Source organism: Etheostoma spectabile, chromosome 5 (assembly GCF_008692095.1).
Source record: "Etheostoma spectabile isolate EspeVRDwgs_2016 chromosome 5, UIUC_Espe_1.0, whole genome shotgun sequence".
Classification (NCBI taxonomy): domain Eukaryota; kingdom Metazoa; phylum Chordata; class Actinopteri; order Perciformes; family Percidae; genus Etheostoma; species Etheostoma spectabile.
The window spans coordinates 34,244,754-34,264,572 of record NC_045737.1 but is presented as its reverse complement, the minus strand read 5'-3'; the positions used below and the strand labels follow the sequence as shown (position 1 = coordinate 34,264,572).

The following is a 19,819-nucleotide window of genomic DNA, read 5'->3' as shown; positions in this document are numbered from 1 at the left end:
AATGAAACAAAGGAGCTACACCGTGTTAATTAGTGAGCACTAGAGGTGCTGGAAGGCACATTGTGTTACTACCTTTGGACAAGGCCAGGCTTGCTGTTTCCTCACTGCCTCCAGGCTTTATGCTTAGCTAAGCTAACCATCTCCTGGCTCCAATATTACCGTTCGGCTCATCTAACTCAGCAAGAAAGGGAATAAGCACATATCTAAAATGTTACATTAAGCCAGACCCTGTTCTGTAGCTAGTCACAAAAACATTGACCCGTTCCGTATTGTGTCGTTACATTTGGGTTTTTTTCCCAAAATGTGGACCTATTCTTTTAAATGATTTGATTGGTCTCATACTGATTATGCAGATCAGCTCTGGGACATCTGTCAACCGCAATATTTGAGGAGATGTAAAATGCAAGCTAAGGTTTCAGGTTTAGAAAAGCACACATAAATCCTTTAACATCATCAACTTCAATTCATTTTCAAAGAAAATGGCGTGAGTGGCAGTCATGAAAATGAGCTTGAGTTATTATGAGCCCAGGAAGAAAAAAAAAGAATGAAATTAACACAGAGGCAAATGGAGAGAGAATGACAAATAAACAGCTGTGACTCATTTTCAATTAAGCAAAAGAAAAATAAACCAGCACAGAAGAGAGACAAACAAACCTGCTATCACAGCCAAATCCTTCTGGGTGCTGTTGCCATGCTGCTCCTTATCTTTATTTGCTGTTACAGTTTGATCTGGAGAAACAGAAACAGACAAATTAACAGACATTTATGTCCCTTTCGTTCAGGAGACATGTGTTTGACAGTCATTGGTAAAAGAAACTGAAAGCAATGTGCAAATAGGAGCCGCTGCCTGTTTCAGTGTTGCGTGCACAAGAATGCAGTCTATGACAAGCTGGAATTAACCGGCAACATGAAGAGAGCTCCGCAACACCAGCCAATCAATGGTGCTCCGCATGGTGCTCCGTCAGGTGAGCAGTAGTGGGCGGTTCAGTTACCCGAGAATAGGTGACTGTGTGTCGGGTACAGAGCACCGCAAGCTGCCGGTCATTTCGGCGGAGATTACCATTGACTTTATTAACTTATGCAGCTGTACTGTACGCCAAAACCAACCGACTCAGGAACAGTTTCTACCCACAGGCCATCTCTCTGATGTGACTACTGACCCACAGTGTCAGGTTCAGTTCTGGCCATTAACCCAGTAACACTGTCTCTACAACACCTGCTTACTGGTTCCACTATTATTCCATTTATTTAGTATTTATTCATCATTCTCATTTCCTATTTCAGAACTGTTCATAATGTTCATACTGTTCACATTGTAATATAATAACTTAATACTATTTATCCCAGTACCCTTTGCACTATGTTCCACATTTAAATAATTTTATTGGTCTCTTCATTGCACTCATCTCTCTACATTGTTTCTGCTTAGAGTATATATATTAGTGTGTATATATTAGTGTGTATATATTGTTTGTTGGGTTGTTTGTTTTGAATGTGTAAGCACATTGTGAGCAACTATGCTCCAAAGGAAAATTCCTCGTATGTGTCTTCATACCTGGTCAATAAAGCTGATTCTGATTCCGATTCTGATTCTGATTCCGATTCCGATTCTGATTCTGATTCCGATTCTGATTCTGATTCTGACTAAAGTTAAGTTTAGGCATCAAAACGGCTAATTAAGTTTAAGAAAAGGTTTGCGGATGGAAATAAAACACTCCCAAGGAACAAGCACCCGGGTCTGAAAGTCCTGTGTGTTAATGCCCACATCTGTACAGGCTGCATCAATACACAACAATAATTACATCCACCAGTGAAAGGTTTACATTTATTTATACTTTTGTTATTGTGCAATAATCATATCCATACCTGTGACATTTTTACATTTACCCTATAGAGCTATGCAACCTCTTACTCTAGTACATATTGCATTTGATTTATTCATCTTATTATGTTTGAACCTGTGTAGTCGGCTGTGTATGTTTGTTTGCGTGAGTTGTTTCTGTAATATTTTTAATGACTATACTGTTTGTTCAAAGCCTGGTGGAGTTTGGCCTGCGTCAGAAGGAGGTCATGCCAATTTACTTGAAATTTTAAATCACACACTTTAAAGTTTAAAGATGAATTTAAGACTGCACAAATCTATGAAGCAAAAAATAAACAGCTGCCTGGAAACATACAACAATTGTTCAGGGACAGAGGGGGAGGGGGGTTACAACTTGAGAGCGGTTTTAAATATGAAACAACAGTATGCTCGGACACAGCTCAAATTGTGTGTATTTTGATTTGTGGTGTGCTTTTGTGCAATAGTCTGAACAAATCAATCAAACAAAATAAGTAATAAAGGTACAAAAGATGTATTTTGTGTAAGTGCAGAAGTGAGACAGGAGAGTGAAAATAACACGGATGTTAAGCTTCTTGAGTTTTTTTTGTTTATCCTTCCTTATCTTAATAGCTAGTTAGAGTAGGATGAACATTGGAGTAGTATTTTTGTGTTATTTAAAATGGTCTGTTTGATTTATTTTGTCTGTTTGTGATTTAGTTGTGCTAAAGCGTAGGGGTAGGACCTGATAAGCCTAGGGCTTCTAACTATCCCTTTTCAAACAGGTCGCGTGTAATGTTGACATTTTTACATTTTTTAAATGTATTTTCCTTATTCCTTATTGATTCATTCACTCAGGGTGTTGCTGATGAAGGCTTAGCTGATGTGTGTTGACACATTTAACCTGTGTCAAAGTGTCACACTTGATAATGGCGAATGAGCCTCGAAGCGAGTGGCTGCTAGGTTCGTCACATGTCAGAGCTCCACAAGACGAGCCCCTTCATCTATCTGCCAAAACGACACAATTCTGTGCCTCCGCCAACGCTGAGCTCAAGCTGGCACCTCGACAGACAAGACAATCAGGACCGCATCTGAAACATGTTTATCGTTCATGATGTATTTTAATATACTGTATGTGTTGTGGTAATAAGGCTCAATGTAAGCAACACCCAGAACCCGTCCATCTTGTGGGCGACTTTATGTCAAAACGTCAATTGCTGCACCATAGTAAAAAGCTCAAACCATAATTGTGTGCTCCATTACAGTAATATAATAATAATAATAATAATAATAATAATAATAATCTTTATTTGTAGAGCACTTTTCAAAAACAAGTTACAAAGTGCTTTAACAAGTACACAAATACAAAAGCATAAGAACATTAAAAGACTGAAATACAGTTAAATATAAAATTTGTAAAATACAATGAAAATAAGAGGGGTAAAAATAAAGTCAAATAAGATCGGGAAAGGCTCTCCTATAAAAGTATGTTTTAAGAAGCGACTTAAAAGAGTTCACTGACTCAGCTGACCTGATTTCCTCGGGCAGGCTGTTCCAGAGCCTCGGGGCCCTGACAGCACAGTACAGTGCATTGGTTCACAAGGAACAAAATATACATACAAATAATTAGGAGGGAAAATAAAATGTATAGTGTAAAAATGCATTTGTGTCACAGTTAAGATGTGTAGACAGCTCCATTGGTGTTGCATCTGTTCTGTGAGACAAACACAGCGGGATTGTGTCTTTATTAGACAGACTGTAATTAACTTCACAAGTTACAAGTTTTAAAGTGCCCATATTATGAAAAAATTTTTTTTTCTGGGATTTGGGGTGTTATTTTGTGTCTCTGGTACACCCATACAAACTTGGAAAAAATCTGAATGTCCTCTGCCTTCATTCTCCAGGCGAGCTGTTCAAAATTTGCACGGCTTTCTACGTCACTAGCCGAGATGAGGTGGCTAACCGTAGCACATGCTAGCGCTATCATGCTAGCTTGTTCTCAATGGCAAAACACTGCTCCCAACAAAGATAGTATAGATAGATGTCTCACTGTGGAGGTAAAACAGAGACCTAAACACGCAGGGTGAAAACAGGATCTGCAACAATGTGCAGTACAACAAAAAGATGGTGTTTTTTAAAAATGAAACTATGTAAACCTATTCTGGTACAACCTCAAAATACAACTATGAACCTGAAAATGAGCTTAACTTGGCCGCTTTAAAGAACTGTAACAGTTCAACAGGAAGTCAGTTAGACTGATAGCTCTGCCTATGAGTTGACACAAAGACAAGTTAGTACAGTAGTAGCTATTTTTTAGGCTTCACTCAGGTTTTCTGGTAGCACAAAACTAAGATACAATAGACTTTATTAATCCCACACTGGGGAAATTCCTGTACTACAGCAGCTGAAAAAATAAAGACAAATACAATTGTACACACATCAGAATAACACAAATACACATTAAGTAGATGAGAAAAAAATATATATACATAAAGTATGAGAAAAAATAGATTATTATTAATAATAATAATAATAATAGTAATAATAATACAAACATATTTACACAATAAACACCCTTATATAAACAGACAGTATATAACAGAGATATACAGATCAGTAAGTATAGTAAATAAATTAATAAATGTACGTAGTGCAGAATATTGTCCAGTGATGACTCATATTGCAGAAGCAGCTAGCAGTGCTACATTATGATGTTGCATTAAAGAGTCTGACTGCTGCTGGAAGGAAGGACCTGCGGCAGCGCTCCTTTTAAAGGTAACTCACTCAAAGGAGTTTACCTTTTCTAAAGAAATCGGATCATTTCTACTGCACACCCGACACGGACAAACAAGTCGTTCCATGAGCAGCAGTTCCTCCAATGGACACTAGATGCTTTCTCCAAAAAACTACTTGTGTCTGATGCACATCAATTCCGATTTTCCGATTTATTTCTGTAACACGAACAGCCTATACTGACGTAAAACAAGAACATCCGAGCTGCAGTTGCTGGTTGAATTTAGCCACTACAGAGCTCCAGAACCAGAACCATCAGCAGTTGTGAGCCGGGTACAGGCACCGCTAGATGAGGGTCCTTTAAGGGGCCATGGTAGTTCATTTTAGCCAGAAAAAGTGAGCATGGTGCTGCGAGGACAGTTAAGTTTAGGTGGTTAAAACACTCCTGCAAATGAACTCCGCTCCCCGGCTTGAACACACAGTCGTTTATGTTGACACCATGTTGTGCTATTTCCTTCTGATATTATTTGCCATTGGATTTTGAAGTTCATAAATAAGTGTTTTGGCATGTTAAGCCAAGTGGCACCATATTCATGGTATTGAAAAGAAGAATTCTTGCACGTGTTGTTTTGTTGTGCATGATGAAAAAAATGCTTTTTTTTCTCCAAATCGCACACTGCCCACACCAGTGGTTTTCTGTGCTACAGGTGTCGGTAAACAACAGGAAAATATGCAATGCTGTGAATGGAGGTTCACTGCAGCCAGAGAGGAGAGAAAGTGGCAAGAAAGAGCTAAATAGATAAACAGCAACAACACAGACTTGACATCTTGTAACAAGCCAAAAGAGAAATTAATTAGGGCTGCAATTATCTTTGAGAAAAAAAAATAATTGTTGATTCATTTGTCACTTTTTTTAATTAACCGTTATATCTGTGAAATGTCAGTTAGTGCAAATCTCTCTCCATATTTTCCCTTCAAATAACTTGATTTGCCAGTCACTCATTCGGATATTTAATGCACAATCACAAAAGAAAAACAGAAAATCCCCACACTTAAGAAGCTTGAAACAGAAAATGTTGCTGGATAAATAACAGGAAAGATCAATTAATTATTACCATTTTTTTTCGTCATCAATTAATGAATTTTGCGGGGAGGGCTGAGCTGTCACCTTCTTCATCTCACAGTTTGTAGGGCTAAAGAAGAACACTCTAGTTTTGGAATTTGATGGGAAACTCCTCCAGTTTAAACGTTGTCTGTGTGGTTGCCAGCGTTTGTTGCTCAGCATGTTCCCTGACCTGGACATGACCAGCGGCAGTGTGCGTGGGTGAGTTAAAGACAAGAGTGTGTGTGAGTGTTTTACCTTGCAGTGTGTGTGAGGTGGACTCCGCCAATGCCCCACAGTTTGATTGGACCAATGGACCCCGGATAGTGACCAATGAGCTTCCTCGATTTGTCAGCGCCGCCTTCAGCGGTGCGACGTGATTGAACTGGACCGACGACAGACAGCCAATGAAACCTTTAAAAGCTGCTTGCATTACTTCCTCATTGAGGTTCTCCCTCCCTGCAAGGATACAGATGATGGGTAAAAATATATGTTATGAATTTTTTATGAATTACGATAATTTCAGAATCAGGGATTGCTAGGGTTGGGTACCGAGACCCGGTGTTAATACGTCACCAGGACCTCATTTTGGGGCCAGTTAAATGCCTGCGCTACCCTCTGATGCTCCGAACCGGACAGACAACAGAAACCCTGCTGCATGTGACGTACTTAACAGCAAGTAACGCTAGCCTACTGTCAGCTAGCAGCTGGATTAAACACGGTGAAAATGCTGACAGCTAACGTTAAGCAGTGTAACACACGTCTGTCTTTCACTGTAAAGGCTTCCAACACCGGGACGTAAACAGACAACAGTCTGCAGCTGCCATCGTCGGTAAAAGAACCCAGACGACGCCAGCAGGCTCGTGGTGCATTCAAAGTTACTGTAAAGTATCCTTTTCCCATCTACGTAGTGGTTGTTTTTGTCGTTTACCAGCAATTAACTGGTTAAATAAGTTATTGTTGTAATTTAATTTATTTTGATTACATTTTAAATAAAATCGTTTAATTTTGACCATATGGCCTTAGCTATAAACAAGCCATTCTAAAATGTTGCTGTCGCTTTTTGCTCCTAATATATATATATATATATATATATATATATATATATAGTATATTCATAAAATATATTCTAAATCTTTTTTAAAGTAGCGGTTCAGGACCCTCAACGTATCGTTTTAGCACCGTCATCGGAAACAATCCAAACGATACCCAAGCCTAGGGATGACGTGGGAGCAATTTTCTCAACGTTGCAGGAGGACTTACTGGTGACTTTGCCCAATGTCAGGGATCTGATTAAGATCAGCTCTGCATCAGATGACAGTGTGTACTTTCTGTGGATGTCCTGGTCGATCTGGTTGAGTGGAGAGAAATCAAATAACAAGGCAATTACAAGAAATCTAAACCGATGTAACACCGGCAGCCGCAGCAGCAGCACATTTCAATACATCATAGATTGAGAATCGTCTTCTCTACAGCTTTATGCAAAACCTCATCCGCCTACATTTAGCTTTAAAGCAATTTAGACCTTTCGCTCCTGCACTACCATGCTGACTCAGTTGCATCATTTAACGTGGTGATCTGCAATAAAACCCTGCCTGATTTTGATTGCGTCCAATTACGTTTATAAAAATCTATAGAGGAGCTGATGACCAGGCTAAGAATTGATTTCGTCGCAGCGGAAAATTCCTTTAGATACCGTCTCACAAAAGTGTTTGGATAGCAGGTAGAAGATTCAACTATCTCACTGATAAAGTTGTGTTATTGTACAGAGTTAGATTATTTAATCTAATTAATGATAATTGAAAAATCTAATCAAATAATTAATGACATTATCTGGCTATTCTATTATTTGCCTTGACCTAACATTGTCGATGCATCCACATAATTGATGAGTACTTATCAAAAATCTCATTGGTAAACTATGCTGTAAAAGCACCAATTCTCAACCGTACAATATCGTCACAACATCGACATAGAAGTATTTGGTCAAGAATATTGCGATATCTGATTTCCTCCATATCGCCCAGCCCTAGGTAAAGGTAATGCAAAAATATCGCCAGCAATCGCAAAACTGGAAGCGAGGTAATGCCAAAGCATTGCGAGGTAAAAAAAGAAAAAAAAAAAACCTCCCGCCGTGACCTTTGGGGGCTCCCCACTGCTCACCTGTACATAGAGGTTTTTTCCCACTCTGTGAATTCTGATTCGATGGAGTCGTCCGTCTGCCAGGTTAGTGAGGACGGGGCTGAACACGTCTGGACTCCTGTCTGTCTGAAGGTGATACCATATCTGCAGACTCCCTGGACACAAAGCACGAAAAAGACGTCCTTTCAATGGACATGTGTAAAAGATCCCCATCTGTGCCACAGACTCACGTCCAGTCCACTGACATGAAAACCCTACTTTGGCTTCAAGTATTTGAACATTGCATTATAATGCCAAATAGGAGAAGAGAATAGACCTCTTTACTGAAATCATTTGGCTGCTGCTGCTTTTATATAAATAGACCGCTGTATCTAAACTTCTTCAATTGCTTTTTGAGATACACAAATATTTATCTCATAGCTCTTCGCTCCCACACAGAATAAGTCAATATGTGCTCAGTGTTCCTCCCACACACACAATCGTTGCCAGATCAAAAAGTCAGATAGCTATGCATTGTCAAGTGAAGCTGGGTCAATATTACAATTCCCGGTCGGTAGGTGAAGGGGTTTGTGAAGTGATTCATTTCAAATCCTGAGAGTACTCCTATAGATGAAGGTCACTGGATGAAGTGTCTCTTCTGCCCTTCAGTGTTTACAGAGACCCGGGGAACATGGGAGTTCTGATTTACCACAAAAGAGTGTCTTAGGACACTGACTCTGACTCTGACTAACAACTGCACTGTCACTCAATATGATTCTCGGAAGTTTGGGTACAGCTTAAAGGCTGTCAGCTTAAAGCTTTGAAGTCTTTTTGGTGTCAGAAGCGGAAAACGCTGAGATATGGCTTTCGACAGCAGGAAATGCTTTGTAAAAAGTGAGGACCTTTTTCTGGATTCTTCTCAAGACCTAAAGCAGGTCAAAACAGTTTAGTCCATTTGCAGTTGGGTCTTTTTAAAAAATGGTTTTCCTTTGGATATACAAGGACTTTTATTGTGCATATGTTCTGGTTTAATGTATGGGACTGAAGAAAAATGCAGAGGAGGAGCAGAGCCGCGGAGGGTAAATCTATTCATTAGCCCATAATCAGTTTGCCCACAGTTGAGGGGGTGGCTCCGCTATTATAATTATGCTGGCCGCAGCAGGTAAGATACACATTAGCTGTCATATTCACTGTCAGCCACACTTTCTGTTCTGCTCAACACCTTTCAACATGCAAATGAACTTGAGATTTCCCAAGAATTATTTTAAGGTTTTTACATGGTAATGTTTTAATTAAGTGGTGCCTGGGTGGCTCAACTAGTGGAGCGGGGGCCCATATGTAGAGCTTCAATCCTCGATGCAGATGCCGTGGGTTTGACTCTGCCCTGGGGTCCTTTGCTGAATGTCATCCCCCCCCCACCCTCTCGCCCCTTCCATGTCTTCAGCTGTCCTATTAAAATGAACCCCTAAAATGCCGAAAAAGTAATTTTTTGGGCAAGCTCCACTACACCTATGTGAAGCACACTCTAGTGAAGCCTGTCGAAATACGCACACACGTGAGACACGTCTCTGTTTGTGACGTAGTGTTTTTCCTGCATTCCATTATGATTTGGTAAAAGCATGCTGCATGCTCATTGGCTTACTGCCTATGGACGCAGTTCAGCGCCTAAAAGTTCAGTCCCCATCCCTGGCAGCTGTAAACCAGTTTTAAGTGAATCAGGCCAGTTTAAACGTATAGCATTAATATTTTCCTGTATAATACAAAAACGAAATGGATGTCCTAGCAATTGGTTCTTGCTGGCGGTAACCCTAACAACCCTACCCTGATAGCTGAGTGCAATGGGATTTTGATTGAATCCTTTTCATTTATGTGGATTTTTCTGCCTGAAAATGACAACCTCTGGCGGATCTCATTTGTGGTGCAAACGTAAAGTGGACCAGCCCACTGTCAAGGCAGCAATCTCTTATGTATTTATGCAAAATGATTTGGTAACCATGGTAACACATTTATGTCAGCCTGTGAGTGCAGGGATTTTTTTATTGAAAATCAGAAACTGATAATAAAAAATAAAAAAAAGTTACATTGGAGAACAGTGTAAGGAGTGTGTCCTTCCTCAACAACCCATAAAAATAAATGTCCTATTTTGGTCTTATTATTACCCACTTGTCATTATTTACTTCATATCAGATCCAGTTGAAGTTTAAAAGGAACACACCAACTTATTGGGAGCTTATTTACTGTATTCCCCAGAGTTAGATAAGTCCATACATACCCTTCTCATGTCTGTGCGTGTCGTAACTCTGTCTGGCGCGCCCCCCGCTAGCCTAGCTTACCACAGGTGCTGGAGGCAACCGGATCCACATAGATACTGCTCCCAAAAAGTGACTATATAACGCCAACATGTTCCTATTTACATGTTGTGATTTCTATAGTCACAGCGTGTACAAATAACAAGGTCAAATGAGACACAGCCATGTTCCAATCGTATACTAACTGAGAACTATATTATTGCTTCGGCTCCTGAGAATAATACTTTACTTTTATAAAAATGTTTCCTGAGGTAATAAATCAAGTGAGAAGTGGGTCACTTTCTCATAGACTTCTACAGAAATCGATCTCCTTTTGCAACCGAATGTGACCCTCCTTGCTGGAATTCAGATAGAACGCAGGTTTGAGGCACTTCCTTATTTGCAGCACTTCGCCGACCCGGATGCTCGGTCCATTCATATTTACAGTCTATGGGCACGCCCTCATACTCAGCTTCTAAATGGCTTGTAGTGCTGATCTACTGTAGGTACTGTGCATGTGCGACTCCCAGCGTACCCAACAAAGATGGACTAGAAGTGAGATGCCTCACTCTGTAGCTATAAAAGAGCTCAACACACACGGTGAAAAGAGGAGCTGCAGCAATGTGCAGTAAAACAAAGAAATTGTGTTTTTTGAAAATTAAACCATATAAACCTATTCTAATAGGTTTATTCTGACTCCTTCTAAATACAATTATGAACCTTAAAATGAGCATAATATGAGCACTTTAAGCTACATTCCTTTGGTTGAGCTAAATTGGTGGAAGATGTTTGCTAACCATGCAGCCACTAAATGTATCTGTCTGGCTGCATAGGTTGAGTTAATGTTTTTAGTCACCTCGCCAAAGAGAAGTAACATTACATTTTGAGTGGATGGCGAGCGTGAGATGCAAAATGGATGCCATTAAGATTCTGAACGGAAAGTTTACTTTTTAAAATTGCCAAATGGTTCCATTGACAGACCAAAGTGATCTGTGTGTTTTGTCGTTGTGAGCTGAGCGATCATCACACCACGTCCAGTCTGAAATACCACTTGGTGGCTGAGCACACAGCTGATGCCAATTCTCCGTCCCCTCGTCAAAGCCAGGTAACCGTTACTGTTTATTCTTTCTGAAATACGAGGCTGGGTTGATGAGCCTCTGCTGAATGAAGAGCAGTAGACTGGCTGCTTTGTTCAAAGCAAACTTGAGAAAAGAAAGTATAAGGCTGAGTCCTAGTTTACCTTACATGTGCACTTTGTAACTTTATTTTGTATCATCCTGTTTTGATCTCTTAGAAAGGGGCTGTTTGTGAGACAAAGTATATGTTTTGCACCATTTCATTGACGGACAGTGTTAAATTGTGTGAGAGATTATTTGCTGCAAGTGAGAAAGTTACGTGTGAAATGGAACACTACTATACACCAATGTTTTCAATAAAAAACATTTGCACAAAGCAAACCAATCCACTTTTCCATGTTGATAAGAGCATCAAAATGAGAAAAAAATAATAATGGTAAAAAAAGAAATCAAGGGGCATTTAGAATAGATAAAAATGTGTGATTAATTACAAGGTAACTATGACATTAATGCGATTAATCGCAATTAAATATATGAATCGTTTGACAGCACTGATTTAAATACTTACTTACTAACTATATATGTCATTGCCATAAGTTATTAATGTGTTGCAGGTCTTTTTTCCTTTCACCCTATCAATGTTAAAAGCTGGATGTACCGTTCTTGGCGAGGATGACTGCGATGTATTGCTGGCTGAAGGTGCTGACGGTGAGCAGCATGGCCGGCCGCTGGGAGGTGACGAAGCTGAAGGCCACGTCCTCTCGGGCTCTGCTGCTGCTTTCTGTGGAAACACTGGAGGCCTGCGAGCTTCTGTTCTGCATCACCGAGAAGGGCTCCTGGAAGGTGTAGGTCACTGAGGACTCCATGTCGAAGGACACCGACACCTCTGCACACACAGAGACACAGAGGAAGAAGAAAAAAAGTTTCAGTGCCGGGAGCCCTGTTACAACTCTTTTTGAAACGAGATTAAAAGACTGAAAGCCAGCTCATGGCCTCCAGAGGCTGCAATGTTAATTACGCCTCAAAATATAAAAGCAGCAACACAACCTCACGCAAGTGGGGTAACAACAAAACAGTGGGTAAAGCTACAGGGAAGGCACTGTTTAAATGAAAATCTGTCCAAAAACAAGGATTTTTCTTCAGAGGTGTAGCAGTGTGTATATGCAGGGACACGAAAGAGCTCAGGTGGATTTACTGAATACCTTCTAATAGCCAGAGATACGCATTAGTCTCTATTTTGCAGAGCAAAGCTGCAGCAAAACATAATGTATTCTGTGGTCTTTTTCTGCACACAGGAAACTTCTGTTCCCCGACTTTAGCTTTTAAGTCCTGAGATAAAGTATTGTCTATAAAATAACTCACTCACTCACTGTCTTTCTGTAACACACAAACTTGGTGGAGGGATATGGAAATGGATGAGCAACTATCACTGCTACAAATGTGAAGCAAACACATCAAAGCACATTATTAAACATCATCTCTACAAAAAAACACCCAGACATAATGTTGACAACCAGCAGCTGCAACAGTTCCCTCAACAAAACTCACCTAACAAGCCGGCTTGTGCGTGTTCCGTGTTTTGTTGTGTGAAAAAAAGACAAATGTACCTAACAAATTAAAATGCATACCTCCTGGAGTTAATAGAGAGTAGTGGAGTGTATATAACACTGCTGCACATTTACAAGGAGAGGGCCTCAGTGGTACCACTGTCTCTGCTAGTAGCACATTCACTGATAATCTCTAGGTAACCGCTGCATATAATTGCTACGTAAAGTTCAAATATATTAATAAACTGCATAAATACCAGAATATCAAACTGAAAAATTGATTTTCAAAGAGGTAACGTTGCTGGTTTAATCCCACACTTGCTTTTAATGTGACGTACTTTCATTTTGTCAAAACTTCAGAGCCCTCACACAGCTGAAAGCATTTATTTAAGAAGTGCATTTTACTCCTGAAAGTCAAACTCCCAGTGAGACATGGATCAAAGTGAGAGTCAGTAACCTATAGGTGACACGTCTGATAGACTGCACAACAACACGGCTAACTGTGCTGAGTTCCATGTTGCAATAAAGAAGAAATATCTTTGAACAGCAGTCGAATTTACTATTCTGGCATGGGTGACACATTTCGTCGCTGTTGGGCAGAAAGCTTGCATCTCCATATTTTGTCATATTCATTTTTTATCACCATAAATAAATGCTATTGGTCACCCTCTATGTCTGTCCGTAGGTTTTTACAAAATATTCAAACAGTCACAAGGTGATTCCGTCTCACTTTGTCTGTGAAAAATGGCTCATGAAAATGTTTTCAAATCAACCTTTTTTTTCTTCCTTTCCTGAAAAAGAAAAGCAACGATATTTAACACAATGAGCAAGAGGAAACAGTCTGGTCTGTCCCGTTTGGAGCCAGAAATGTTCATCTCTTGTTCAGAAAACGTTTTTAAACGAGTTCTCTCTACCGTGTCTGTATGGCTCGTCTCTCAGCCTGCTGCTCTGGTGGGTTTCAGTTGCGTTGGTGTCTGTGCTCTCTTCTGTGCTCCCATACTGCAGGAGATAATTTGGTCTAATGCATTTTAAATGTTCTTGGAGTCTGGAGCCTGGACAAGTATTAATTGCCTCTTGCATTACTTGCATTTTTATTGATGCGCTGTAATGGAATAACCTTGGCAATGATTGATTATTTGTTGCAATCAACATTAACCTAATCAAATGATATTAATGGTAAAGCTTTTGTCGTCGACCGGCACTCACCTTGATTACAGGTGGTTCCACCGTAGGCGGACTGGGAGCAGTCGCACACGTAGCCGTTGCTCTTCTCGATGCACCTGCCTCTGTTATGGCAGAGGCTGCTGGAGCCGCTGCAGTAGCCGGGACAACCTGAGGTCACTCCCGGTGTCATCTTGGCCCTCTCCTCCAGATCGAAGCTAGCGCCGTTGACGGTCAGAGTCCTGATGCAGCCCAGGAAGCCTCTCTGCTGGGATGCTGTTCCTCCTGAGACGAGTACAATTTAGTCAGGGTTTTTTCCTGCATAGAAGAATTTTTGGCACCTTCCCAAAAAGAGGTTTTAGCCAGCCCCAAAAGGAAAATCCCCAACACCAACATGATAGGAATTGAGAAATAAAAAATAGCAATTACAATTCTCTCTAAATGTGTTTAAGAGCAATTTATCAAACATCCATTACCGTCTGAAGTCAAAGGTCACTTATAGATCTCTTCTTGAATTCTCCTTTTAGGGTATTTGCATATAATCATCTGTTTCATGTTTAAATGTTCCAAACAAACTAATTTTTCTGTGTAGGGATGCCCAAATGTGTTCCAGAGCAATGTGCCCTAAAGCGGAAATCTTTATCAAATCTCTTGTGAAAACGTGCCTACACTCAATTGTTTTGGTGCTTCAAATGATTTTACAAAAGTCTTGGGTTCAACCTCCCCAAGTTCTCTCACACACACCGCTACTCCGACTAATCACACAACGAAATCCCGACTTTTCGCTGTCCTGGCTCCTAAATGGTGGAATTAGCTCCCTATAGAAATCAGGATGGCTTAAGGCCTACACATCTTCCGACAAAGGCTAAAAACACTTCTCTTCCGACTGCACCTCGGATAGAAAAAAGATATACTGTGTATATATATTCTTAAAGCTGCACTTTCATATGGCTCTTTGCAGTTTTGTTTAATAGACTTGCATCGCTTGGACTCGCCGGTGTGTCTTTTGTTCTCAGAGGGTTAAACAAACAGAACATAAACTTGGGAGCTAATCTTAGTTTTATCTCCAAAGTCAGGCTGTTGATTTAATTAAGTGTTATTTTTTTTAACCAGTTTTGTTAATTTGGGGTTTTACTTTGCTTAAGCATAAAATACATTTTTGTTCATCAAATTGACAAAAACAACATGTTAATGCATAGACTTCTGTCAAAAAAGGTAACACAGACTCATTGAGGACTGATAATGTTTACTGCCATGCAGAGTCCCCCCTCCCCCCAAAAGGCCCATTCTGAGCCAGGAAAAACCCTCTTAGTCACATCTAATGCTTTCTGTCTATGCTACGAAGCATCTATGGTGATTTTACAATGATGGTTCCCTTTAAGGCTGATGAGGATCTATGACAAAAATTTCCTTAATTCCACTTCTGCATCTGGGGCAAATCTGCAGGCACTAAAGCATGTGAAACCTCATTAAGACCAAATATACAACGGAATAAATTAGACAGGTTTCGAATAGGCATCACTGGGAGATGCACATAGAAAACAAACGTTTGCGTTGATGATTTATGCTTCACAGAGGTGGGAGACTGATGACTTTTAATTAAAATGTACATTGTTACATATGTCGGAAAACAAACACATACAAACAGGTGGGTATAATTTCCTTACATAATCCCCTGAGACTGATACTCATAAATTAAAGCTTCATAATACATATTTCTAATTTGTCAGGCATATTTCTAGTGTTATATTTTCATGACACAAAAAACAGGGATTCCATACATGCTTGTGTTACTATTGTTGCTATAAGATTCACATATTTCATGCTATTAATCTGCTACCTGCTGGTGGCTTGGGACTATTGGCTGTAAAATGAATGGACAGAGCATGTGTGACGTCACCCATTGGTTTTGTGGAGATCTGCTATGAGTTGTCGAGTTTGCCGTTACAGGCGCAGTCATCCCGGTTGCGGATGTGATGATTTTAGACGAGAGGGAGGAGTGAGAGAGGAGCAGCTTGCACTCTACGTCACATTACACACTTTCCCCGGCAATCACATCATAGCTACGTCCTAAAACACCCCCTGCTTTATCGATGATTTTAAAATAAACGAGACCGTAATAAAAAAAAAAAATCAACATCATTCTGTGTTGCCGAAGACTTAAAACTAGCGATTGAGACCATGAAAGAAACATTTTCATTTATGGTCTCAATCGCTAGTTGAGGTAATAAAACGGTAAAATGATTGCCAATAACCAAGAGCATATTCTTCTCCCATCCTGGAATGCTGTGGGGACTGGCCAGACCCTCTTCCGCATCGCTGTGGAGGAGGGTCTAGCACTGCATGCCTAGCCAGATCGTTACAAAATGGTTCGGGGCTTAGGAAACCCACGCAATCAGCACAAAATGAAAGTTCCTTGTAGTTGCTTTAATAGTGTTACATACTATACTGGGGAGCTATTGAATATTTAAAACGGTAATAGTGCTACAGTATGTGGAGTAGGTGATAAAGTCATCATTAATTGCAGTGTACCAATCTTCAATAGTCTATTATAATCACACTCGTCAAGACTCCGTGTGTTCTTGTGTACCACAAACAACAACTGCACACTGCATTGTAAAATAACTATAAACAAGCTTTGTAACCTTGTTTGTGATCAACAAGCTCTTCAGCCAAATAGTGCTCTATTTCAGGATGTGTTAAACGTCTTAGTGTAAAGTGTTTTTTCTATTTTTACCTTGTCTGGTTAGGTCATGGTCTGGTTATGCACAACATGGATTTACGAAAGGCAAAATCACAGAATAATTTGTTTCATTGAATTTATGGTATGTTCTAGATTTGATTTTATTAGGGAGCTTTTTATTTTATACAATGCTAATCCATTTTTATCATCTACTTTTCCAAACAAGCAATACGTTTTAATATGGCAGGGACGTAATAACATATTCATAATAACATTATCTTCTGAGAGAATGTTGTAAAGTTACACCTTTGTGCGTTCTTATGAAAACCATTACATCCTCACCTAATGACAATTTCATCGGAGATCAACAGAGAATTACTGCTTCCATTGGACATTTCAGTTCGCTGATGAATTATTTCTGAAAGTAAATGACCCATTAAGTGCATGAACTGTAGGCCTCAGGTAAAATGGAGAACACGTGAAAAAAGAAAGACATTTTTAAATGGGGTCTGTCCCCTCCAGAGGCCTGGTGTATTATTAAGAAGACACATTAAAATGTCAGAGAGGGGTGAAAGGCTGCTGGAGAAATGTGAGAGGAGAAAGAAAGCAGCCACGCTCCTGAACCGGAGCAATAATGAAAAAATAATACAAAACATTAGCTCTTCACAGCAGCTTACATGGCGGTAATTGTTAGCTGTAATCACTTCTCTCTCCATTTTGGCTGTGAAGAGATACTTTAAAGTGTGACTACAGTGTGAGAAATCGGGGACAAAATCCACCGTCTTTGCTCCGGTAAAAATTCCCATTAAAGTTCAGCCACAGCTAATATGAGTCGAAAAGCCGCATGTTAGCTTCTGCTGTGAATTTAGGAATGCATTTTGGCACAGAACAAGCATCCTGGTATTTTTTCTTCTTCCCATTTCTTACAGTGTAGCTGTGCTACAAAATGATCACTTCAAGGCCGGTTTGAAGTGGAGGAATGATTACGACAAGCAATAACTCTTTTGGAAGTAAATGTTCTTGTTGTATTAAGGCATCTGAACCTTTCCTTTAAAGCTGCTCCAATCAATATTTTTATATCAACAATTGCAAAGAAAAGTGAAAGGTGTTGCTCCGGGTGATAAACCCCCAGAGAATTATCCCCTGACTCTGCAGTTCCCCATTTGATTGTCTTTCAGCTCATTGTTACGGCTTAAATTCAATGACAAATTGCACTTTGGTTCACTCTCACTAACCTCATTTCTAGCAGCAGGTTTTAGCACTACCGGCCTAGCACCAAACAGCACAGACAAATTAGTGAGTAGCAGCTGAACACAGTGGAGCATTTAGCAGCTAAAGAGCCAGATATGTCCCTCAGGAGTCGGAGGAGAGCTTAGGTGGAGAGAAAACAAAGCTAAAAGGAGAGCTAATGTCAGGCGACTTTTATAAGGTGATAATATATCAATGTTGCCCATTCCCTCCTCCCACCACCAACCAAAAAAAAATCAATTAATGCAGGTTTAAATAAACCGGTCTCTGGTGGAGGTATAAATTCAGTCTGACAGGGGGCCTACCTACAAACAGCTGGCTGCTGAGCCGTAAGCGGAGGTGTCCGTCAGCCGGAGCCTCCAAGAAGCGGAGGGGGAGCTGGTCAACCTGCAGGGAGGCCTCCTTCACGTTGCGCTCTGCCCTCACGTAGTGCCACTGTCTGTCATTCAGAGGGAGGTGGGACTTCACGGACAGGAGCGCTGGACCGTTTCCCACATCAAAGGAGAAAGTCACCACTGAGGGAGCTGGAGGGCCAGTGGGGAATCACACACACACACACACACACACACACACACACACACACACACACACACACACACACACACACACACACACACACACACACACACGACAGCCAGGTCAGTGTGAATGTGATATTAGGTTTTTTATGTTCCTCTCTATCCTCCCTTTCTGATGCAATGTGATACAATGCTGCTGGGAAAACTTGATGACCTGAATAGATTTATGAGGAGGGCCCAGCTGACAGCTTGTCAATATTTCACAACGTCTGCGATGCTGCAGTAATACATAATGGCTCCAAATATCCTGAGAACTTCTTCCTCAGGTTTGTGAAGAAAACACACTGTAATCAACAATTTCAAATCCCTTTTAACACCTACAATAAATAAACTAATGCACTGCTGAGGACCGGCTAAGTACTTGATCATGTCCCTGAGTCCTCTAATGCATAATCCTAAAAACCTAAAAACTGCAGCGTATTTCTTTACTGGTGCTTATGTAAACAAGTCAATCTTTTGCATAGGTATATTTGATTTGCAGCATTTTATCTCCTTGTTCCTCAAGTAAGTCTACAAGGTTTTCTTTAAAACCATCTGGTGTGTTTATTAAGAACTTCAGAGTCACTACATGGGTAGTAAGAAATGCTTTTAACGTCTCCTGCAACAGCATGACATAACTGTTGACGATGTCATTAGGATTACATCACGCTGTGCAGACCTGACAGACTGCTTCTCAGGGAAATTAAACTGTCAACTACAGTACACCTAGCATTTCCATCTGGGAAAAGCAAAAAAAGCAAATTGCTAACAGCTTTTGTGCGTGTTGACATGTATGGCTATTTTTTTTTGCATTCTGTGAGCATGTCCTTGTCATGAACTTCTCTTTCTCTACTTCTCTTCTGAACGTTGACTCACAGCTGAGCTCCACTCTGATGAAGTCCTTGAGGCCCTGGTTTTCCAGAAACACTCCTGAAGGAGTGCTCGTCTTGAAGTAGAAGGAGATATCAGAGGCGAGTTCAGCCTGTAGAGTGGGGAAGTAGAGGTAGGAGGACTCCTGGTAGAAAGACGCTGCGTTCCATATAGACTCTGAAAGAAAAGGAAAGGGAAGATGAAAGTAAAGTAGGGCAGCAACAAACACATTATTTTTCTGATCAATTAATTTGATGATTATCTAGATTAATTCATTGGTCTATAAAAAGATTGAAAAATGTCCATCCCAGTTTATTAAAGACCAAGGAGATGTCTTCAAATGTCTTGTTTTGTCAGCCACCCAAACAATATTTATTTTAATATGACATAAAACAGCAGGAAATCTCCATTTTTGAGAAGTGGAAAACAGCAGATGAGCTATCCAGGTGTCTGCTGAATCTTTGCATGAAAAATGACTTGAACAGTTAATCAGTTAAAGAAATAGGTGGAAAATATTCTGTCGATCAACAAATCAATCAGTCGACTAATCCTTGCAGCTCTTAAAGCTTCAGTAGGTAACTTTTTTAAAAATGTATTTTTTACATATTTGTTAA

General features: G+C 40.2%; 1 protein-coding gene and 1 long non-coding RNA gene across 2 annotated transcripts in view; one reads left to right on the top strand and one right to left on the bottom strand.

The window, feature by feature from the left end:
* LOC116689508 (contactin-associated protein-like 5) overlaps positions 1–19,819 on the bottom strand; it is a 98,863-nt gene that overhangs the window by 3,717 nt on the left and 75,327 nt on the right. Inside the window, exons 16-23 of the mRNA XM_032516065.1 lie at positions 19,212–19,382; positions 18,084–18,302; positions 13,893–14,132; positions 11,798–12,025; positions 7,818–7,951; positions 6,918–7,005; positions 5,913–6,113; positions 655–729 (exon numbers count right to left, since the gene is read on the bottom strand). Coding sequence (XP_032371956.1) covers positions 655–729; positions 5,913–6,113; positions 6,918–7,005; positions 7,818–7,951; positions 11,798–12,025; positions 13,893–14,132; positions 18,084–18,302; positions 19,212–19,382 — 1,356 coding nt within the window. The remainder of the gene's footprint in view (positions 1–654; positions 730–5,912; positions 6,114–6,917; positions 7,006–7,817; positions 7,952–11,797; positions 12,026–13,892; positions 14,133–18,083; positions 18,303–19,211; positions 19,383–19,819) is intronic.
* Positions 11,027–19,819, top strand: part of LOC116689509 (uncharacterized) — a 24,971-nt gene continuing 16,178 nt past the window's right edge. Inside the window, exon 1 of the long non-coding RNA XR_004332008.1 lies at positions 11,027–11,174. This is a non-coding gene — a long non-coding RNA (uncharacterized LOC116689509). The remainder of the gene's footprint in view (positions 11,175–19,819) is intronic.